We start from the raw sequence: 25,165 nt of genomic DNA, 5'->3' as shown, positions 1-25,165 counted from the left end.
AACAGAGCCGTGCTGTGGTTTCACAGCTCGTGACTGGTGAACAACCTGCCGTGTTTGAGAGCGATGTGTTCATGTTTGTTTCTCTGTCTGCAGAATCTGAACCTGATGTGGCCCATTCTGCGTCCACAACTGCCAAACTGCTGCGCTTATATGTGTTTATTTCTTTGTTCCTCTCTCTGCTGGAGTTCTTTAAGAACTTGGTGGCTTAATCCAGATTATTATTAAATTGGTTGAATTTTAATAACAGTGTGTTTATTCATATAGTGTATCAAGCTTATTACTTCAATATATTTACTGCAAATCTGATATTAATATTTTACTCATGGATAGGAACGTTAGGCTGCTGTATGAATGAGCACTAATAATTATATACATAAGCCTTTATGTGGCTGGTCTGATTGTATACTCAGGAAAGATTGTGACAATGGAAGGATTTAGCCATAGTGGTGATTACATATAGACAACATATTTCTGTGGTTTATAAAATGGTTTGAATTTGGTTTTGGGCCCAATATAATGATAGAGAGTGATCAAGAGGTGAATTTGTGCATTATACTTTGTCAAATAAAGCAAGCCAGGCAGCCTTCCGTGTTTGAGAACGGCGCTGTTTTTTAATCGCCCACTAGAGGGCTGCAGCGCCGCAATAACCAGCCTAGTTCAAATGAACCAAATGACTCAAAAAAAGATTAGTTCATTTTAATGAACGAGATTTGAAGATTCGAGTCTGTCAAATGAGTCGAACTTGCCATCACTATTCTCCAGGCTCAGCAGCGTGCTTAATGTTATGGTAACCTAGTGTTGGAGGCTACGCTGCTGACAGACGTGATTGTTTTGAAACAGTTTGGCAGTTCTAGGGGCCGGTCCCTTCATTTCTCTCTTATCTATTACTTCTAAATATTTTCTAACATCGCCAACAGCAGATAACGCTGCCTGTTGCTAAATTAGCCACAAAGCTAATGCCCTGTTTATCAGTGGAGGAGCGCTAACATTAAAGAGCGATTCCACTGTAGTGTCTCTAGTTACAGTCGGCGTGTCAGAAATGATTAAACGTGAGCTGAACAAGTATCTAACACACAGTTGCAGGTCCTCGTTGTAGACGGTCATGTAGTGTTAGATTAATTCAATATGTAAGGTAATAACTACTGCATGGGTTACAAAATATATATATATAAATAATTATTTGCCTATGTAGGAGAGCCCTGTTTACCATTATAGCAATGACATGAGAGATGATATATGGTATTATTAGTTTTAGTAGTACTATATTGTTATTTTTTATAGTTTCGCTGGCCCCCACAACACATACACTATTTAATGTTTATTAGTAGTAGTAGTTTTGATATGGCTGTCATGGTTTACATAAGATATTGGCTGTTTTTATTTTATTGTCTATGCAAACAAAACGTGCTGCTAATTGTATTTGTGGTTTTCCATATGAAACTTGGTGAAATGGTTTCCATGTGTGTATCAGCACATTTTAACAATACAGCCTATACTGATGACTGTGATCACTTCATTGTAATCATGATGTGAAATTTTCAAACTGTTTCATCTTTAAGGCCCAGTAAGCTTTGGCAATAATAAGAGCACTTATTATGTTCACTGTGATGGACCTCAAGTAGCTTTAAGTTCATTTTCTGACCATAGTGACATAAATGGAAACCAATGGCTCTCTGGAAGCCAGTACAATGCATTCCAAGATCTTTTCCAAAGCACAGTTTTCTGAAATGTTCCCTCTTCAAGAACATCATTAACATACCCAAATGAAAATAAAAAGCTGATCTGTAGGGAGACTTACTCACCATGGATAGGGCTGTGCCCCACTGTAAGGGGGATCGGCCTCTCAGGATGGGACTGGACATGCGTCTGTGTGTGGTGTGTGTGGTAGTATTTGGGCTTTATAACATACTGCTGGCTCTGACCTGGGTGCATGGGCCGAATCCTGCAGGGAAAGAAGAACATAATCAGTTGTAAAATAATGAAAATAATAATATAGTTGTTTTTTTTGTTTTTTTTTTTAATTGATAGAAAATGACCACGAGAAAATGATCATAACAAATACCCTTACACATCAAAATCATTCATGTTTTGCAGGCAGAAAACGTTCGGGCCAATTACACTACATGGTCAAAAGTATGTGGACTGGTTTATATGTTTTTGTATTACTTTTATGAGCATAGCAAAAACAGTAAGTCTGCTTGAGTTCCCAGATTCCAGCATGGGCTGGTGGTAAAAATAAAAGTAGGCATGAAAATATCTGTGTGCTCATCAGTGCTTGGTCAGCTGTTAGTAATCAGAACCACCATGCATCCCTTTACATCCTCTAATATTAAATACACAGTGAAAGCCCACGTTCTGCATAGACATATACTGCGTTTACATCCTTTATGTTCTAAATTAGGTCAATAACTTTATACAGTCAGCCCTGTTTACTACAGACTGAATCTACTTGTTCCCTGTGACAGCGTTTTCTCCGTGTTAGTTTCCCTGTAGACCCAGCTATCTTCCGACCATAGTAAACTGCCTAGCGTTTTTGTAAAAGTAATGATCTGTATTTGTATAGCGCCTTCCTGTCTTCTGAACACTCAAAGCGCTTTTACACTACATCACATTCACCCATTTACACACATTCGTAACTGAGCCAAAGTACTTGAACGGAAACTAATATTCACACACATTCATATACCGATAGAACAGCCATTGTGGGCAATTTGGGCAATTTGCCGTCTTGACTATTGTGGACACCCTGGAGGAGTCGGGGACTGAACTTCCGACAACCCGCTTGACCTCTTGAGCCACAGCCGCCCCAATAGTACCTCTTCCTGTGTGTTTGTCTGCATTTGCAATATATAGTCTTTACCTGTGCCACCTGGATTCGTGCATTGCGGGACATAACACTACATGTCAACATTCACCCATTCAAGGTTCCAACTGCTAAAACAATGGCTGACCAGTGATATTCTGTAGCTTTGCACATATATATATAACCCTTCCCCAGGGTTGTCCAATGTAGGATACAAGAAGAGTGCAGGGCCACAGAAAGGAGATGATAGACATGGAGGAAGAGCCATTTGTCAACCAGGCATATTTTCATCCCATTCATATGATAGGCTCCCTGCCATGGTATAAATAAACAGAAAGTAATAGCCTTGTAAATAGCTCTGCTATGACCCTGTAATGTCTTAAATAGCTCTGTTTAGGTTATGCAACTATGTACAGGGCATGAGAACGCCTTTACTGTAATGTGATCATATGTATTACTGTGTGTATAAGATATTAATTTCTAGTATTATATATTTACTAGTCATAAAAACATATTCTGGTAAAAAGCTATCATAATATTCAGTCGCGAATGTTTTCATGTGTTCACAAAGTGGGCATTAATGTGCAAACAAGCTTTTGTGTATATATGTTTACACAAGAGCAAGTACAGTGTATACACACTGGCATATGGTGTTATAGGGGGTGAGTGGTGGTAGAATCTATATTCAGACAGGCAAAGGGAGTATGTTTTGTTTTTACCACTATCTACAGTGGCCTGTACTACGAAGCTGGGCTTATCCAGGTATCTTCAGGAGTAACTTTGTGACGTCGGGTGTAACTTCCTGATTAACCCGTACTACCACAGGTGGATAGGTGTTAACCGAGGTCTGTTGCCATGGCAGTTTACGCTGCATCTCTAAACTGCTCCAAGCAGGTTATGTGTACGTGGACTCCACACCATCTGTACTCAGTGTTAATGATTAGAAGTAGGATATTAATACACCACTTGATAAAATAAATTTAGGTTTCATCCTGATTTGTTCCACTGCGGTTGCAGCTGAAATAAGTTATTTACGTTCGTACAGCGAGCCCTGCAACCTCTGTAATTTTAGAGAGGAGATCTTAATTAATTAATGGGACAGTTTCTTAGATGTAGCCCATCTGTAGGCTGTAATTGAATTTTCCTATGTGTTTAGATTGACTATTTTACGTGTCCAAAAAATACAGAGCCAGGGTGGGGGTTAATAAACCGAGAAAAAAATCTAGACTCTACATGAAAGTGTCAAATTTAATAGAATCGGAAAAATCGGTAATTCCCTGAAATTAAAGTCACAAATCACTGGTGTTTTCTTCTGAATACGCCCAATCCACGGCAAAGTCTCTAAGGTGCATGATAGTGATTGTGGGCTAAACTCAGGAGTATTTCCTCACTGCTGAACCCGATTGGAAAGTCTAATATAACGTTTCACTGCATGCATAATAGGCTACACGGCAGATGTGTGTGTGTGTGTGTGTGTGTGTGTGATGTTGAAGCCTTGTATAAATGTCATAAATGTGTGACTGTAATGTCAGAGAATATTCAAGTTGTTTACTTGTAGATCAATCTTGGAAAAAATTTTATCTTGGATTATTACCCCTCTCCGCTGGCTTCGTTTTTTCCTATTACAATGGACCTTGTGTGCAGTTGTACCTTTACATCTTAATCATATTACATATTTTGTCAGCCGCCACAATATTAGATTTAGCCGTTAACGTGTCTTTACATTCATCATATCCTGACACAATCAACGTCCATTCTTCTGGAGAAATACGGAGCATGCGCTGTTGTAAAAAAACCAACTCCAATTAAGTTAACACCGACTCAGCTAACCAACATCGTATCCACCGTTGTAGTACCGTTTAACACCAGTGTAGACGGTCAGAGTTTGTCAATCCTGAGTTTGATTAGGTTCGTTCATTTGTGTTACATGACCACAACAGAAGTCATGAAATAGTCAGAAATTGTTCAACATTTCACACGGAATTCTGAATACACCATATTTATTAAGGGCTTTGTAATGTTTTTCTTTTAAACCTTCTTCTTGCTGAAAGCAGCTGCTTTCTGGTCTGAAAACCGCTACCTGCTCCAGCAAACTCCTCTCACCAATATGTAGTTACAGCACGTAATTCAACCTACAACCACAAATGGCTCTTTTCACATTTATGTTTATGTACGGATCAAAAAAACAAGATACAACATGTTAATTAATTTAGCACTGCTGATAGGCACATCTTTTCCCTCAGGACAAAGCCAGCCAAGCTGTTTCCCCCAGGGCTCCAGTCTTCATGCTTAGCTAGCTAGGCTAACCAAATCCTGACTCCAGCAGCTCCGTACATCTCCACTGATTTAGCATGGCACTCCTGTAACATTGTCAGACTCTCGGTGGATTCTAAAAAAAAGAACTGATAAGGCAGAACTAGAGCTATAGCCTTATTTATTCCAAATATCCTTTCATCTTATCAAAACCTGACTGTGACAGTTTTCCTACAGTTTAGGTTACATGACTTTCTGGCTTGTGATGGGAGTCTTGAAGTAGCTGTGGTGTTCACACTACGTGACTGATCGGTCACACACTGCACGAGCTAACAACAATTCTGTCAGACAGCTGGTCAGCAAACCACGTTTTGTAAAAAAATTCAAACGTGAAAAGTGACAAAGGAAATGACGCAAAACTACACACAAAACAGTGTGTTTATTATTGTAAAGATAAAAATTATAAAGACAATATTGGTGAAAGATTGGATTAGCACATGTGGGTAGCAGGGAATGTCTGTTCTATAGAGAGAGTTGAAGGTGAGTAAAAAGTGTTTTGTAGTGAAAAGGTGCCTGCTATTATTGGCTGGACGTGGATGTAGAATCGGCCAACTCCTCCAGATATTTAGCACGCTGGATATCTGGCTGGTCGGCAATTCGTCAGCGACGTGTCGGCAAGCCGTTTTGATGCAGCGTTGAGTAGTTCACACAAAACGATTGCAGAGCACCGATCGATTTGGTCTTAAAATCGTGTGGTGTGAACTAGGCTTCAGAGGATTTAGAATACATCCTGATAGCTTAGAGTGTAGGAGTACACACATGGACACTGTGGGGTTGTTTCAGGGTATATTTTAGTCAGTGATGCTGAATTGTGTGAAAGTCTATGGAAGCTTGGACCTAAATATGGCAACAACAAACAGCTTCAATCCTGAGCTGTGAGAAAAAGAGAACAGTGACGGCAAGAGAGAAGTCATACATAATAGGATAGGACTGGCAATGACTGAGCCATTAACGAATAATGTAAGATAGTTTGGACAGTGTCCAAGGAATGATTACAACAGCCTGCTAGTCTTAAATATCAGAGGGGACGTAGATTTGCAGATTTTCCTAATTTCCACATGAACAGATCGGTGAGTCAGAATTGATGGAATGAGCTGTGTATATATCAAGCTTATATATATACATATATAAATGTGCGTGTGTGTGTGTGAGGGTGTCCTTCACTTGTCAGACCACAAGCACAACCCACCACCAACCTCTACACTCTAGTCTTCCCAGTCTTCTTCCCCTTGAGAGCTGACATACTCTGGTGTACTGTTATGAACCCAGTGAACCTCAGCAGAGCCTCAAGCCTGAACTTGAATGGTAGGTTTTAAAACTGAAATATGAGCATCATTGTCTAATCAGTTATGTCATAAATTGTAATCATCCATCATTCTATTTATCTACTTTCAGGGACATAACAGAGTCCAGGTTGAGGTGGCAGCAGGCTAAGAAAGGAAGTCCAGATGGCCCTCTTCCTAGCCACATCCTCTGGCTCTTTCTGGGGGCTCCTAAGGCAGAATGTGCAATATGTAATTCCTGCTGCATGTTCTCGGTCTGCCCAGTGGTCTTCTCCCAGTTGGATGTGCACAGACAATCTCCAGAGGGAGGGCTCCAGGATACATCCTGAGCAGATGCCCAAACCACCTCAACTGACTCTTTGCAATACAAAAGGGCAGCAGTTGCTTCTGAACGTCTGAGCTCCTGACCATGTTTCTAAGGGTGAGCCCAAACATCCTGTGAAGGAAACACATTTCGATCTCAGTCTTTCTGTCAGAAGACTAAACTCCTCACCATAGCTGTGAGAGTAGAGTTGGAATTGAAAGGTTCACCTTGGGGCTTAGCCACCTTTTCAACACTACAATCCAGTATAACACTTGCATTGCTACCATTGTTTCGCCAATCTGTCTGTCTGTCTGACTTTTGATCACTTTGTTGAGGTCTTTGTTTGTTTGTTGTGCAGTGATTTCACTGTAGCCCCACTAACTGCTCTGTTTAGACCTTTTGAACTGGTGTGGTGCTGCTAGAATCCATGAAATCTGAAAGGGTTTTCATTTTTACTTGTGGCTAAGAAAACCTACATCTGGAGAAACTTTGGTTTAATGTGTCAGCCACAGAGAAAACTTAAAACTTGGCAGCATTTCATCCACCTTTTGACTCCTTGTTAACTTTGCTACTGGTCACTGTTTATGAACTGCTTCATTTTAGTGTTGTGTCGTTCAAAGAACATTTCGTTCATTTGACCTAATGTGACTCAGGAGGAACGGGTTGTCTCAATGAATGATTCGTTCATTTTCACGCATGCGTGAATAGTCTTGGACTCTCACATTCACTCATTACACAGCAGCTGCATGGTCTCCGTCAGCACAGGAAACAGAATTGATTAGTTCAGGACTCATAACTGTGGGTCTCTGGGTTTGAGTCGTTAATTTTTCACGTGACATCTCGGCTACTGTGGAGCAGGAATGAACTAGTCTGCTGTCAGGTAACAGTCACTGGACTGACATTATATAGCTATTTTGATAATTATGTGACATTTAATAAAGCATAACATTATTACAGCGCAGTGATGTTGTGCTAAGTTATAGTTTAAACACAGCCGCACCGTAACTTTAGTCCTGCTAGTGTTTACAGCCAACAGCTGATGAGAGTTGTTCTGGGTCCGCTCCACTTCAGAGCCCTGACAGGGTTCTACCGGGAGCTGAATTACCACAGAGGTCGTCTCCTCTCCAAAACAAACCAACCCAGACATTAAATAGCAATGTTAGCGTTAGCCCTGTGGTTTGTTTACAGCTAACAGCTGATCCGGTCCACCAGAGAACGCAACTTAACTTTTACTTTTTATTTATCGACAGAGCCGTGCTGTTGTTTCACAGTTCCTGACTGGTGAACTACCTGCAGTGTTTGAGATTATTATTAAATTTGTTAAATTTTAATAAGAGTGTGTTTTATTTATCTAGTCTGTCAAGCTTATTACTTCAATATATTCCCTGTAAATCTGATGTTAATACAGTATATAGATTTTACTCATGGACAGGCGTTAAGTGCTCATTCATACAGTAGCCTTAGAGATATAGTGATAGTAATTATAATTATATATATATATATGTGTGTGGCTGGTCTGGTAGTATACTCAGGAAAGATTGTGAAAATGGACAGATATAACCGGAGTAGTGGCTTAATCGAATATTGACAACATATTTCTGTGGTTTTTACATGGTTTGAATTTGGTTGTGGCTCCATGCGGCTTTACAGAACCATGATATAGGAAGATCAAGAGGTGAATTTGTGCATTATACTTTGTCAATTAGAGCAAGCCTTCTGTGTTTGAGAACTGTGCTGTTTTTTTTGAAATCGCCCACTAGAAGACTGCAGCGCCGCAATAACCAGCCTAGTTAAAATGAACGAAATGAACAAAATGACACAAAAAAAGATTAGTTCATTTTAATGAACGATATTTGGTGACGCGAGTCTTTGAAAAGAGCGACTTTTCCCATCACTACTTCATTTACTACTTGTGGCGCAATATCTTCTGAGTTCAGTGTCAAAGTTATGTAAACTGTTTAATTTGATATTTGCTGTGCTGCCACATTTTGAATTTAAGATTGAGTTTGATCAAATAAAATATATTATTTATATCTATTTTGATTTCAAGGCATTAAAATTCGAATAGGATATAGAAATTTAGTTTATTTACTGATTTGTTATTGATGAAAGTTGGGAAAGCTTCAACCTTATAATAATGTCCTCTCATAACAACCCGGAGACAACCAATCATTCTTATTTGAATTTCCAGCTGTTAGCTTAGCTGTTAACTACAACTCAAATCTGGAAAAAATACTTTAAACAAATGGGCGAAAAGGAGATTGTGCCTGAAAACAGCTTTTTCATTCAACTTCAATAAGCTACCGGGACTGTGAATGGAAACACATTGCTTGGGAAATGAACATCTTTGTGTGCTATAGCAGCAGCAGCAGAAAATAACTGTCCACTCAGAGCTAAGTATGTAAATTATGTGCTCAACTTAACACACTTGCATGCTTCAGGCTTGTGAGAGGCAAGAGAGGGCCTGCTAGGGGCCAGTGGTACACGGTAGAGAGATGCATTGGGATTGGGATCTCACGGGAGCTAACACAAATCGCGAACAGAATCGCTAAAAGGAAAAACAAGAAAAACATTCCTTTTATGGTCTTTGGCAACAACAAATTGGGGCATTTTCACTATCGTCAGTGGCCTGTTCTACGAAGCAGGTTTACTGGATACCTTTCTGGATGTTAAGGCTTTTTTTTTTTTAGAATAAAATAAATTTACTGATCTGTGTCTTAAAAAATGTCCTTATATATATATATGCTCTGAAATAACACTTTCTCATGTGTTTCTAATTGTCTGTAGTTCTTTAATACCAGCATCATCATCCTCTACTTCCTCTTGCTGCTCCTTCTTATCAGCCTGGGCCTCTACCAGACTACTGGACTTAAAACCAATATCATCAATGATATCCTTGAATGCTTGCACAGAAGATTTGTCCTCCGACTACAGTGCAAGGAATAGGGCAAACATTTATCAACTTAATTTCACAAGTTGCCAAAACTGAACTGTCCTACCAAGGAAATATCAGCTACACTAATTTCTTACAGGGGAAGCTGAGCCAGGGAGAGTTGAAGGTGAGGGCTTTAATTTTTATGCACACACACACACCCACACACACTGCTCTATTTCATGGGACTGCATTGTAGTTTGATTATACTTTTTCAAAAATTAAGTATCTGAGTGTTTATGTGTGACCATTTCTAACTATTTTAGCACTCTGACTGACAGTACACATGACATGTTGGTAGTTAGCAGTATACTGTGACGTAGGTGTTCCAGCTCAGGTTTGCCTGACTGGGGCCTCATGTATAAACGCTACCTACACACAAAATGGTTACGTATGCTGGTTTCACGCACACGTGGGATGTATATAAACGAACTTGACGTGAGAATGTGCGGGCCGTCGCGCAAACTCTTGAACTATCATGAGGATTTGTGGACCCTCTGCAAACCTTGTAAATGATATGAGCCAACTGCCAACTCAAATCTCAAATCTCAAATCAATGTCTGCTAAATGTTTCATCAGCCCCCTGGAACGTAGAGGGGAGGGCCGGAGTGTATACCACACCACGGGCACTCATGGTACGTTGTGGACCTGCCAGCCTAAAGCCAAGACAACGTCGGGCGGCAGGGTGCAGGCTCGCCTTTCCCTGATATTACGTGAATTTAGCTTTAGTCCTTTTCAGACTTTAACTCAGCTAACGGAAAGAATTATCATCATTGTAAAAATCTGAGATAACATCAAATAGCATTCAATAATTGCAGAAGAGAGCGTCAGTAGTTTTTAATAATATCCTCTCCATGAAGATTTCTTGGTCAATGATGATGACTGTCTAATGCATCGATTTAGATTCCTTAGAGTTGTGCTCTTGGATCTGTGTGCTGAACTGGGTCCAGCATTAGACAGACCAACCTGACGGAACCGTGCCATCACGGTACAAATACCAGTAGGCTATAACCACTGTTTCTGGCAGTCGGCTGTTAGCAGCGGGAGCTGTCTGAATGATCAACATTAGCCTATATAGTGTTTTAACAAAGACTTTCTACCTAAAGTATTTGTTTAGAATTATATAATGCTATTAAACTCTATGAAGTTTGTGAACAAGCTGCATCAAACAATATGTACTTTATAACTTCCACCTCACAAGCACCTCAGAAAAAACTCTTGTCCCACCTTTCTTGACATCCACTTTATGTCAGACCATGTTTTTGTATTTCAGCCATTATGAGTCTCTGAGCCAGCTGCACTGACTGCCATTGTGACACTCTGCCAATCTGTCGTTTTGCGTTTGTTGCTGTTTGTTACCCTCAGTGTTTTTCAGCAGGATCGGCCATTGTAATTTGGACCTTATGAGGTGACGTTGGCATATTTATGGTCATTTGCATAGTCATTTATGGGAGGAGCCAGGTTGGGGTATGTGGCTCGTGCATGTGCGCTCAATTTCACGTTGATTGGGATGTATAAAGGAAAGGCGCACAGGACCTGGCGTACGCCTGGTTTTATACATGTGGATATTTCTGTGCCTACATACTTTTCAAATTCTGTGAGTATGCCATCTTTCCGTATGAAAGCTGCGCAATATTTTATACATGAGGACCCTGGTCTTGTTCAGTGTAGTGGTGACTTGCAAACGGGGGAGGCAGGTGTCATCCTAATGTTTCTTAAAGGTCAGACCCAGCGTGGTCATAAGTGATCTCTGTTTACTTTTAGCCACATCCAACAGTGATCTCATTGGGTCTTGGAGTACACCTGTCCATCACTGCAGCAAGGTGGAAATTAAACCACTCGAGGTCAGCAAAGACAAGATTTTCAGGGGAAGTTAAGCCACTCTTTATGACACTGAAATTAACTTCAATAAAACATATAATGCAAAATAAATATTTTTTGTCAATACAATAAATATCATGGCTGCCAGTTTACTCAGAGATTTGTTTAAATTTCTTGGGGCTCAGGGCTTTGGTATCTCTGGGTCTGCTCTCTGGGGGGGGCTGGGCCCCACTGGACCCGTCCTAAGCTGGGCGGGGTTGTCGTTGGCTCTAGGGTGCTTGTGGTGCTCGAGGGGTCTTGCTACAAGCATTGGCCTCGTGTCCTGCCCCTGGAGCCCGGGGGCATCAGGGTTGCCGTGGTGTTGGTGTCCGCCTTGCCTGGCCTGGGGTTTTTGCCGGACTTTTGCTCATGTCTGGAGTGGCTGGGGGGCTATTGTCTCCTCTCCTTGCCGGGGCACTCTTCGACAGGGATGGGGCTCCCACTGCTTCCCCCTGGTCTCTCACAGTGCGGGTATTCGGTAGTCACATGGTTGTTGGGGATGGCTTGGGTGTGGCTGCCTGGGGGGGGCTGGGCCCCCATCTGGGGACGGGACTGGCCTCGGGTTCACAGGACTCGGGGGCCACTGACTCTGCCTGCACACGGGGGGGATGGTCCCCGTCTGTGCTGGGGACTGTCGGCCCTGGTCCTGCCGCGTTATCGCTCCCAGGAGGAGGGCAGCTCCCCGCCATGGCTCTCTGCTGTTCTCCCATTGGGCGGAGTGCAGCTCTCCCCGGGACAGGTGGTCTGGGGTCCTTTGCACTTTTGGGGGTCGTGGGGAGCCCTGGCTACTGGGGGTGGGGAGGTCTCGAGGCGCCTAGCGGGTCAATCCGATAGTGGTTTAGAGGGCTGCGAAGGGATTGTGGGTCGATTGTCCATTCATCTCTCTGGATGGTTGCTGGGTGTTTAGTTTAGTAGTGCGAGGCATTTCCTGGTTGGCTTGGAGGGACTAGTTTGCGTCCCTGGTTTGCTTTGTTGGCCTCAGATCCATGCTCCCCAGTTTCTCTGTCAGCCGGCTGTCGGACTCCTCTGGAAACTTAAGTATAAAGTTAGTTGTCGGGATGTGCAGTGTGGGCGGTGGTACCGGTCTCTGTTGTGTGCGCGCCACGGTCAATCCGGGCGCCGCTCTGCCATGGGTTCCGCCTTTTGTGTTCCGGCAGCATTGCATTGTCGATTGCCATTTGGATGGTCGGTTTTTTGCCGTTTGTTGGATCTTTCGCATCGCGGCCCGTCTGAGAGTCAATTTTTTTTGTTTCTCCCACCCCGTTTGGCTACGGGAGTTCTTGCCTGCCTGTTGCTGGAGCACAGTTGTGGCGTCCCACTCTCACTAACAACTACATTCTGTAACAGGCTTATGCGCACACACATACAGCCACATTCACCCACACGCAAACAGACACACACAGTCTCACATATAGACACGCACACAAACAAAGGTTCTTCCTGGTAGAATTATTCTTGAGGCTTTTCTTTCAGTTACTTATTTAAATTAATTGTTATTATTCCAGCTCTCATGGCTGTGCTCTGTTGTTTATTTATTTTGCTTGACTGTTTCTCGTTTTCATTTCTCTCAGTTGTCTTCCTATGTGAGCTGTTCGTCTGGTTGTCTCTTTGTTTTTGTTTGTTTGTTTTGTTCTTTGTTTTTCTCCACCCCAAGCCCCCCTCCCCGTTCTCTTGCAGTTGTTGTCCTTTCTCTGAGCTGTCTGTTTGTGTGGTGTTTGTATCCCCCATCCCCATGTCTAAGTTTAAATAAATAATAAGAGACAAAGGAGTATATTAATACTCTCTTGTTAAAGTAAAATTTGTCTGGCACAATATGGTATCCAGCTCCTCATTCTCTATACCAGGCTGCTGGGCGGGGCAGGTTTAAAAAAAAAAAGAGATAAGAAAATATGCAAACACACATGTGGATGTTCATGGATGCTGGATACTCCTCAGGACACTTAAGTCCTTTTAGGCAGTGGTTCCCAAAGCCAAGGCCGCATAACCGTACAGGCCTCAGAACATTTGCTACCAGGCAGCTAGAAAACAACATGATTTGTCTGTGCTACATCTTTGCTTATTGCTCCCTGTCAAACAACAAGTTAATAATTTTAAACTAAAGTAGGTCATCGTTATTAGGGATCCAACTTTTTATCTCCTGATCCCAATTCCAATACCTCAACTCAGGTCTGCCATTTTGATTCTTGTCTAATATAGATTTGAAAAACCTAGGATAATATAATATCCTTTGTAAAAGCAGATACAAGAAATTCTTCTTGCTGATTGATGCTGAACACAATATCAAAGTGATATGGACAGTTGAAACAGAGGAGTTTTCAAGTGGGCACCCTCCTTCCTTAACATTTTGTTGATGAGCCTAAAACGCTTTTGGAGAGCTCAACAGTGAATGCTGTCTCTGGAGGAGATATGAGTTGTTGGCCGATGTCAACCATCATCTTCCAATAAGCAGAGTGAGGCTGATTTTACACCCTGTGATAATCTGTTTGAGGGAGGCTGGCATTAAACAAAGGGCATACCTGGGATGTTCACCTAGCCAAGATTAACTGGTGTGGAAGGATGTCATATGTAGCCCTGATGGGATTCAGATCACATGGACATCACATCAGCCCGGTTCTTGCCTCTCTTCACTGGCTCCCAGATCATTTTAGGACTGAATTTAAGATTTTATTGTGTGTTTTTAAAGCCCTTCATTGACTAGCTCCAGCCTCTATCGCTGATCTATGAAAGCAGCATGGTCATTAAGGTCCGCAGTCAGTTCTTGCCCCTAAAACACGGCTCAAGAACAGTGGGGGTCGAGCTTTCTCGGTTGCAGCCCTGAGACTGTGGAATGAATTGCCTCTTCATGTCACAATAGCCCCCAGGCTTCTAGTTTTTAAAATACTCCTTGGCTTTTAATTCGGGATGAGATCTGTACGTTGCTGTTTTTTGGTGTTGCATTTGTTTATTTATTAATGTCAATGTACAGCACTTTGGTCAAGCTGGTTGTTTTTAAATGTGCTTTATAAATAAAGTTGGATTGAATTGGATTGGATAAAGCTTAGTCACGTCACTTCCCTGGTCCACACATCTTTCTAGCTGATCTTCCTCCTTGTTGGAGGAACTCGTTAGCAACTCGTTATTAGACCTCCTCTTCCTTGCTGAACATGTCCCACAGTGTCCCCATGAGAGCTGCTGCTCCACTACTTTGGCGGGTCTCCATTTGCGCCCAGATGCTAAGGTCAGCACGGTGTTGCTCACCAACGGTGAGGGGCAGCTTGAGGACATCATCTCCATAGAGGCCTATAGTTGTAAAGCACAGTGGAACTCCTACTGTTGAGATCGGGACCTGACTGTGAGGGGCCACAGCACCTGGGGTAGAAGCCCAAACAGGAGGCACTGCTGGACTTCTTCCGCAGTTGTTGCACCTGGTCTTTGTCCTTCAAGCTTGCATCATATGTCTTCGAAGGCTTTTGACGGGCTGCTTGGATACTGTTTGGATTGGGTCATCTCTGATGAAGAATTTATGGTCAGGGAGCACTCCCTTGATAATCGAGATGATGTGTCACTTGGGTGGTTTCATCTTGATACAGGCCCAGCTAATGTTCTCCTCCAGTTTCCTGGTGCATTGAGTGGGTTGAGAGTGCATCACACCACTTACACCTACTTCCAGGCACTGACAAGAGCTGGTACATTCAGGAGGTGGTAAAACCTTCAGGTCGGATTTAACCAGGGCTGTGATGGTGTCCGGTATGTGGAAGAAGCTGAAGGCAGACCACAGGACTTGCATTGGTCCAGATAGACTATGTGAAGGTCCCTTTTCTCCACCTTCGCCGATTGGATCAGGTGTCAGATCGTGCTAGAATGCTCTAAGCAACCAGAAAGCCCCATTATTCCTGCATTATGTTTCTTCACAGATATTTAGCCCTCCTTTGCACTATGATACCGAAAAACATTTTACCACATTTAGCAGGGAGACTGGTCAGAACTGGCTGATGTTCACTGCATACTTCTCCTTTGGAATAAGGACCCCACCTGCCCTACACCATGCAGTTCTCGTGGGCCTCCAGAAAAACCTCAGGTCATCTGAAGCATTCTTATGCACTTTATGCTGCCGATGGACTTTGTTTTCCATATTGGTGGCCCAATCTCAATGCAATGTTCTGGAGGGTCAATTGGAAGGATGTCTGATAGTATTTTCAGATGTTCGTGCTGCCTTGTGTCTACAACTAATCCTCCAGTTCTTTCTTTGTTGTTCTTTCCACTTTTTTACCTCATAAAGAAATATTTTAGAACTTGAAGGGATCTTCATAGAACTGTGTCATGGTTTGTTCTTTCTTCCCCTATTCTCTACAATTTCTTTTCCACTGTGTCTCAAAGTTGCTCAAGGGTCAGGACATTGTTAATAGTTTCCCAAAGTTTCTTGTCAATGAGGAGGTTGAGTGTATTCCACCAATGTTGTCGTCACTATTCTTGCATCTCTTGCACGTTAGTAGTGATAATTCTATCCAAATTCATGTGGTTGTAAATATTAAATGTATGGAAACATTAAAAAGGATGTCACAGAAACAGTTAAAAACTATGAAAAAGAATTAATTTGTCAACGTTAAAATGCCAATTGTTGGGTTACATGGAAATTCATGATAAACATTTGTTAGTGCTAAATTACCAGTTGCTGTTACATTTGGTATTTCATTTTACTGTAAACAAGGTATGTCCTTAGCCAATAGTTATACACTGAAAGATGCACTAAATGAAGAATTAAGTAAAAAGGGACCATGTGTAGTTTTCAATGGCCTCTAGCGGTGAGGTTTCAGATTGCACAATAAATCTAGCTGGCTGAACTGGCCTTGCATCACTATTGGCTCGTAGAAACAAATCGTTGCACATTTCATTTGTACTGTCAACACTATGTTAATATAGCGGTACACGGGATCATAATATGTGTTAACCGGTGAGGTTATGTGCCATCCAACAGTACTTTGTAACGGATAATCTTAAGCCAGCAAGCTAAGGTTATCAAATTTGAGCCACCTAAAACACAAAATCACAATATATTTCATATAGGGTTTGGGTATCTCACAAAAGTGAGTACACCCCTCACATATTTGTTAATATTTGATTATATCTTTTCATGTGACAACACTAAAGAAATGACCTTTTGCTACAATGCAAAGTAGTGAGTGTACAGCTTGTATAACACTGTAAATTTGCTGTCCCCTCAAAATAACACATCACACAGCCATTAATGTCTAAACTGCTGGCAACAGAAGTGAGGACACCCCTAAGTGAGAATGTCCAAATTGGACCCAAAGTGTCAATATTTTGTGGCCACACAAAATATTGACACTTTGGGCCCAATTTGGACTTTCTCACAGCCATGCAGACCAATCTGATGCAGTGTGCTGCGTATGGTCTGATTACTAACAGGCTGACCCCCACCAATTCAACCTCTGTAGCAATGCTGGCAGCACTACTTTCCCAAAGACAACCCCTGGATGTGATGCTGAGCATGTGCACTCAATTTCTTTGGTGTGTCCTGTTGAATCGCTGTATGGTCTTGGCCACCGTGCTGCAGTTCAGTTTCAGGGTCTTCGCAATCTTCTAATAGCCTAGGCCATCTTTATGAAGAGCAACCATTCTTTTTTTCAGATCCTCAGAGAGTTCTTTGCCATGAAGTGCCATATGAACTTCCAGTGACCAGTATGAGGGACTGAACACACCTGCTCCCCATTCACACCTGAGACCTTATAACACTAACAAGTCACATGACACCGGGAAGGGAAAATGGCTACTTGGGCCCAATTTGGACTTTGGGGTTTACTCACTTTTGTTATCATGCTGGTAGTTAACTGTAACATGTGTATTGCCACTAGTCTTATGGCTTTTCAGCAAGTAAAAGCAGTCTATTGAGAAAGCCTTTCTAAGGCAAGCATTTAACTTTGTCTTTGAACAAGAAACAACAAAAATAAAGTCTTGGGTTGGGTTCAGGTCTCCGGCACTACCAGGCAGGTTTGGTCGGGTTGGCTCTGACAGGCATGGGTACGGGCCAGATGCGTGTCTTGTTTAGGCCCGTGAAATACTCTAATATGCAGCTGTCTGTTCAGAGTGCAACTTCTACATATGTTTTTGTGAAGGGAAATGCCCTGACAGCTGGCAAATGATTTTGGGCTACAATTTTTAAATCAGACCATTTGTATGCTCTGTTCCACACCTGTGGTGTACGTGTTAACTTATAAAGATTGCCCCATGGGTAAGAACAAATCAGTGGTCTGCACATATGTTTTTCTCTCATGCTGTTTTACTGATGAATTTAAGAAAAAAAATGTGGGGCTTCATTCATTTTTGGTTTTAGGATATGAGAGATCTGTCATTTATGTTTATGTGTTATCTTTTTGTAGCTGTGGTTAATTAACCCAGTTTCGTCATCTTGTGTTCTAAAAGGTAATGTATCACTCTACCATGCCATGCCCTTGAGCAAGACACTATACACTCCAACTGCACCAATGGAGTTGTTAGAGGGTTATCAGTCGTGGTAGGGTGCTAATAACCTCCTCCCAGAGTCAATTAGCAAAACTATATGAATGTGAAGACAGCATGGAACACAGCTTTTCCTGCACAAATAAAGGTTGAATCAAAGCGTGGTACTTACTGCTGCTGGATGTGCTGTTGGATGTAATGTGGTCGTACAAGCTGGGCCGGCTTGACAGTTAGTTTCATCTGGGCCATGTTGCTAGATGGAGGGGGGGCAGAGGCATGCCCATTGGGAAGCACTTGCTGTGGTATAGGCCGCTGGGGTACCCCATTGTGTCCATTAGTGGGACCATTAGTGTGTCCATTGGTGGGTCCATTCCCAGGCAGTGCTGGGAAGGGATGTGTGGGCACAGTCTTCTGTTCACATACCTTCCCATTTGAGCCAGGCTTGCAGACACAGAGCTGAGGCCTGAGGCACATTCCTCCATTCTGGCATTGAGGGATGCAATTGGCTACAACAGGAAACACAGACAGAGCAGAGAGAGAAGAAGAAAAGAAAGAGAAAGGAGAGACAGATGGACAATGAAAATGAGTGATAACAGTAAGAGGTCATGCATACAAAAACATAGGGAAACAGAAGCAAGAGTATGATAAACTTGACTTTTCGTGATTGATAATGCATTGCACATCATTAATTTAATGCATAGCAAATATAAAGTTAGAGGCTAAAAGTAAGGGAAAAAGCTTCAATCACACTTCTGTAACAGGAATTTACAATCATATATCATTACTGTTTAAAATCTAGAATTTTAAATAAACTGTTGCATTGTCATTTGACTCAGTTCATTTAGGCTTGTATGAAAGCATTAAATGAACTGGTGCAGACCAGACACCAGGAAGACAGCTTGAAGTGGGTTACAGAGATGTGTTGTCTTTGTATCCTACTCCATGTATTTTGGCAGTTCCTCAAGTTAGACATAAAAGCCACAAAGTAGCCTAGGCCCCAACCTCTGCAGAGATAACACTACCATTGTTTTGGGGGGGCTCCCCCCTCCCCAAAAGCTGCAGAAACCCGGGACGGAATCGCAGAATTTGACAATAAAAAGACAGTTAACTTTAAAACGCGGAATATTATGGAATCTGCCAAAATGTTGATGCAATTTAAAAAAATCAGAAGTTGCCCTTGCATTCTAAGCGTTTTAGCCCACAGCACTTAAGACAAACTAACAGAAAAACTATGCTGCTATTTTGGGGTGTTAACAGGCTGCATCTGTCCTCTCTGTCAGTGTATCAGCGAGCGCTCAGCGTTTCCCCCACACGGAGACACACTCACAAGCACTCACAAGAGCTCATCACTTCAACAAATTAGAAACAACGTCGGCAGATGCAAGATGCAAGTTGGTTGTAAATTTCATGGTAATGTGGGCGGAGCCAGATATTCTGAAATATTTAAAAGCTGAGTGATGCCCACATGAGAGTGGCATGTTTGATAGGGGACAATTCACAATACATGTATTGCAGCAATGCAGTCATTGTGAATCGTCCCCTATAAAATAGTAATATACTGTATTACTTTAATATCCTTCTGTTGCAATACATTTATTGTCCCCATTGTGCGCACGCAATGATGATGCAGTGATAAGGGACGATTCTCTCTGACCAATCAGGAGGCTGCAGTGTTTTCACGTCACATTTTAGTATCGCCTCAGCTTAACTCAGCTCGCTTGGAAGCTAAACAGAGGTTTGGACGAAGAAAAGTAGCAGGTACACGTACAACTTTCCCCCTATGGAAAACCAAAAAAGGCGAGTACAGTCGAGTAGGGCTGCAGCTAACGATGATTTTAGTAATCGAGAATTCTACAGATTATTAAATTGATTCGTCGAGTAATCGTATATGAAGCACTTCTGTTGTGCTGTTGGTAGGCGACATAAGTTTCGTTTTTTAAGGTGGACGGACTGTGACATAACAGAGTTGTTGTTTTCTTTTAGCTTGAAATAATCCCATACTTTGGACACTTTCTTCTTCGTCCCTCGCTATTTTCTCTCTCCTCCGCCACTTTGCAAACAGCTCCATCATAATCATGTCGTCTTAACTCAATCACAGCGTAAGCGCGATGTGCGACAGTAATAATTGTCCGTGCCAAACAGTGCGCTCTATAGTTATATGGATTAAACGAAGCGTCGATGCTAAGAATTTGTGTTGATGCTGTTTAGTAATCGAATTTATTGAATTGATAATAATATTATTAATAATAATTAATAATGATCGATAAATCATTTCAGCCCTAGAGTCGAGGCGAGTCGAGCTGGTACCATGCAGTAGAAAAGAGACATTTGTGTCCGTAAAGCCTCAAATATACTCCAGTGCCGACAGCCGCAGACACCTCGGATGCGGACTACTTCTGTTTATACTACTTTCTGGAATCAGCTTGGCGGACTCGTTCCACATATGCGCAGTAGATTGGTTGGTGCCCTGGTAGCGTAGTTGGCATACCGTTGAAGTTGGCGACAATTTTTCGTCACGTGGACCCTAGCGGCCCCCTTTCTAATCAGGGGTTAAATGTGGGCTTGTGTGGAGAGGGGTCCCTTGTCCCTTGAGGGAGGTGGTTTCCAAATAACCCTAACCCTGTTTTAGCGACTATTTCTTCAATAGAAAGTTGTTCCAATGAAAACTATAGGCATTGTGTAATAATGACACTGTTTCTGGAAAGAGATGATGCTGTTTAATTTCCTAAATGTCATTTCAGAGAGATATCTTATATTGAATGTGACTATCAAAATGGCCACTAGGGATAAGCATGAGTATTTTATATCTATAGTATTTTATTTCTTCATTTATTAGTAATTTGGGTAGAGCGACCCTTTTTAAATGAATTTGAGGTGATGACCCCCCCCCCAAAAAAAAAACACCTCGCAATAAAATAAAAACTGTCTGACTAAAACCACTCATTAACTTCAATCAAGATCATTGGTACCCGTCTGCAGATCCTGCAGAGTCCAAAGGATACTAAAAGACAGTACCCACAAAGCAACAGCTTGTTCACCCTGCTGCCCCCTGGCAAGAGATACAGAAGTATCTGCTGTCGCACATGCAGAATGCAGAGCTGCTTCTTTCCCCAAGCTGAGATTTGATACTATTTATCCACTCATCTACTGTATATTATTTTTTGTGAACCATTGGTAGTGACAGCTTTGATGGTCCTGGACTCATTCTGAGTACAGCAGTTTTGCTCCCAGTGACTTCACTACAAAAACCTGCAATATGTGTAGAAAAGCATTTGGGTTAAAAAAGCACTGACTAAACATTTGTTTAGTCAGTGTGACATAGTGTGAAAAGCATTTGGGTTAAAAAAGCACTGACTAAACATTTGTTTAGTCAGTGTGACATAGTGTCTGAGAGCAGACGTTTGAAGCCAAAAGTGTGAGATTTGGTCATTATTTAGTGGAACACATGCTTAAGAGAGTGGTGGGTCTTTATCTAAATAAATGATGTAGCTAATCACCTCATATCAATTTCAGTAAGGTAGCTAGCAGGTAGCTGGATAGTTGTCTAGTGTAAATGAAAGCCAGCTAGTGAACGTTGGTGATCTCCCATTTAACTTTTCTGCCAATCATATTATTGCTGTGGATTCATCAGAAGCTAAAGTTGACATTCACTTATGCAACTTAAGTGCAGACTTATATAGCAGAGGTGGCAGAGGTAAGGATACTAAAACTGGTGCTTCGACAGACTTTAAGACAGGATAAGGAGTGATAAAGTTATAGTTGCAGCAGTGTTGGTGTAGACATTTCAATTAGGTTTCAGTTATGATGTTGTTGATGTGTCTAGCATTGGCAAATTATTCAGGCCTACCTTTTTCTTACAACTCTTGGTTCATTTGTAAAAAGTCAATGTGAACATGAAACCATTTTTTTCCCTACGGTCTGAACCAAGCAAATCCAACAACATTTTAGCACAAACCTTATATAGTAAGGTTGGTAAAACACAATTGTCTGTTTACACACATACAAACTGTAACATTTCTGACATACCATCACATTCTATATGCCATATGTGTGATGTCATCTCAGCTGGCAGCAATTTTCAGTCATTTATCACTGAAGGGGATAATTTCAGAGCCTTTATTAGCCTTCTACATAACCATCTGCTACTATAACACATCAGCCTTAGGTGCACCACTGCAATGTGCATACACACAGCAGAAGAGCTCCACATGCATGTTCACATCACATTCAGTCAAACAGGATGACATGTTGTTGCTAAAACATTCAAGATGGCCATTACAACTCTGACATCTTATTACAATTAACAATTAAAAAGGGAAAATGTACCCAATAATACTGTATACACTGTGAGATTAGATTTTTATTGTTTTAGGTAAAAGTTCTGGTCAGTGTTAAAATTGAATTACAACCTGTGACAGCCATCAGACAGACCATCCCCTTTATTTGAAGAACCTCTGGAAGAAGCTACACACTGAATGAGAAAGTCATAATGAAGCCAGATAGATAGGATGGAGGGAAAGAAGGTAAGCAATGAGGTACGCATCAAATTAAAAAAAGTAAATTGCAGTGGTATTAAAAGCATTAAAAAGAAAAAATTCTATATGGTTCGAATTCATCTAACTGCAAAGTAAGGAGTCTCTGTCCTGCGATTTTCTCTAGCACCATTTATCCTATAGACTTTACATGGCAGGCGTATTGCTGAGGACCCAAAGAAGTGCAGTGTTGAATTTGGTGAAATTTGGCCTAATAGTGCTATAGCAATAAACTTTACGTTACACCTGTAACTTTTGAACAGTAAGTCTAAACAAAATAGATTTTCTTGGTGCCTACCAATAATGAGGGAAATATCATGATGATATGATGTTTTTATTATGTGCACTAGCTATTCTCTAAATGTGTTTGTCTGCTATTTGTTACTGAGCAGGTAGTGTACAGTGGGCTTTTCAGACATTTTCTCTCTCTTAAAGGGGTATTATGGAGCCACTGGCGGCGCATTTTAAGCGTGTGCCCGTACGCGTGCTCGCTTGAACTAATGAGCAAGCATAATCCGAAACATAAACGCGGAAACACTGGCATGAAGGCTGTGGCTTTTCACTCAGACATGTTCAGGCTCTGTTACTTCAATGTTCCCATCTCAGAGGCAGATCAACACCGGCCCCGTCATTTATCAAAAAGGCAGAGTAACAGCGGCTAGACAGACAGGGAGGCAGCTTCACACAACATGCTGGAAACTCAGGTAAACTCCTACTGCAACGTTACAGTTATAGTTTTCAGCTTGATGTTGAACTAATCCATGCTCGTTACATGATCACGGTACATTTACTGCATTTAGCCGACATGCTACAGCGTTAGCTCGCCTGCTGCTTTCAGTAACTATTTTTACTATCTGTGTATCTTTCACCGGAGGCTCAGCAATGTCAGCACAGCTAAATGTATTGGATGATAAAGAAAGTAGTGAGCTGGCCTGAATATTATAATGAGATTGTGTCACACTTTAACACAGCATTAAGTAACTTTTTGGTACTGTTCCTCTGGGTTGTTGTCGCCGTGAAATTACAGGTGGAGAAGCTGTGTACCTAAGTATTAGTAAAACCACAATAAACCTAAACTGAACGTTACAAAGCAAATAGCAGCAGGTCCAAGCAACTGTAGCGTTAGCTGGCTGCATCACTATAGGCTAACGTAAGTAAACAAATCGTTCCACATTTGCTTTTTACTGTTAAATCCTTTCTTGCAGGCTAAATCAACAGTGGTACACAAGATAATAACATGGGTCGCATTAGTTGGTGAAGTGATATAGAAAGTGATATAACTTTGCACCGGATAACATTAGCAACTGTTCGGCGTTAGCTAATGTGACTTTCTGTGTTTCTCCAGCTTTACTAATGCTCACTTTGTTCTTACTCAGCATCATCTGAACCTGTTTGGTCTGATGGGCTTCAGCACATAAACCTTTATTGTTGTTTTGTATCCTTACGTGGAGCCTGTGTTTTGCTGTGAGACAGTTGTTTTAAGGTGTTAGTAGTGGACTGCATGTCATTAGCTGCCGTGTTGTCGCTGTAGTACGAGAGAGGCTCGGGAGCGCGCACAGGGCTGAATCCGACCCGGTGTCCCCACATTAAAAGCAGAATTAGTGTCTCAAAACAGGCGTGTGCTTCATTTCTAAATGAGTTTTGAGCCCATTGACAATAAGGCAATGAAAATTTGATTAATTTCATTGAAAAACTTACATATAGCCCCTTTAAACAGCTATCTCCTACGGCCGAAAACAATGTTTTGAGAACGGTGAGAGTGAAACAGTAAAAAAGCTATGGGGAACTACAGATTCAGGCGATAATAGGCAAAATAACAGGTGCATCACTAACAGAGACAAGGTACAAGACAACAGAGCATTTTTTTAGACAACATGACATTTTCACACTGTCACATTAGTAGGGCCCCAGCATAAAACATGCAAGGACCTTATTGAAACTGAAGGAATTATTATTATTTCTTCTCTCAAATGAATCGCAATGTACATGCTCACATCTTTAAAAAATGTACATGTAGGATGAGAGTCCCTCCCTAAACACATCCATATGCCAACAAACAGTCAATGTCATACCATTGGCAACCTAAAGTGACAAGTTTTACGCTGTTGTGTACTACTCCTAACATATTGGACACACCTACTTCAAAACAGTCTCAGAAGAGCTTTAAGACATTGATGATGCTATGTTGTGAAGCTTGTGAGTTTTCAGGTAATGGTGTGTCCACCACGGCGTGGCGTCAAAGTTGCTTCCCCATGAAACCAGAAGTTGTTGTAACTTCACTGGACTGAATGTAATAGAATTTAAATTGGAATGTGGTCATAAAAATTGCAATTTTCCTCCCTTATCTACAAAATTTAAAAAAGTACATGACCATAAACATTAGAGGTAGCTGTTAATCATAAACAGACCTTTAACAAAGTAAAGGCCTGATCAGACAGTGCGCGTTTTTTGCAGTAAGTTTCCAATTGTTTTCTCTAGGCGTTTTGAGTGCTGCTAATACACCCATGGCGCCTCATGTTTTTGCAGGAGCGCTGTGAACGCTGAACTCAGAGCAGAAAAGCGCACAACATCATTTTCACTTTTTTCCCATTGTCCATTAAGATGAATTGAGAGACAGGGCTTCTGTGGTGGTGATTACAAAGTTTACAGTTTAATTTAAACTGCACTAATAGTTGACTGATA

At 41.6% G+C, this 25,165-nt stretch overlaps 1 protein-coding gene across 1 annotated transcript in view; it reads right to left on the bottom strand.

Moving 5' to 3' along the window:
• Positions 1 to 25,165, bottom strand: part of ltbp1 (latent transforming growth factor beta binding protein 1) — a 108,442-nt gene that overhangs the window by 65,422 nt on the left and 17,855 nt on the right. The window contains exons 3-4 of the mRNA XM_046071385.1: positions 18,124 to 18,457; positions 1,803 to 1,942 (exon numbers count right to left, since the gene is read on the bottom strand). Coding sequence (XP_045927341.1) covers positions 1,803 to 1,942; positions 18,124 to 18,457 — 474 coding nt within the window. The remainder of the gene's footprint in view (positions 1 to 1,802; positions 1,943 to 18,123; positions 18,458 to 25,165) is intronic.

This window comes from Micropterus dolomieu, linkage group LG15 (genome assembly GCF_021292245.1).
Source record: "Micropterus dolomieu isolate WLL.071019.BEF.003 ecotype Adirondacks linkage group LG15, ASM2129224v1, whole genome shotgun sequence".
Taxonomy (NCBI): Eukaryota; Metazoa; Chordata; class Actinopteri; order Centrarchiformes; family Centrarchidae; genus Micropterus; species Micropterus dolomieu.
Note: the sequence above shows the minus strand (reverse complement) of the source record. Positions and strands in the feature narration are given on the sequence as shown.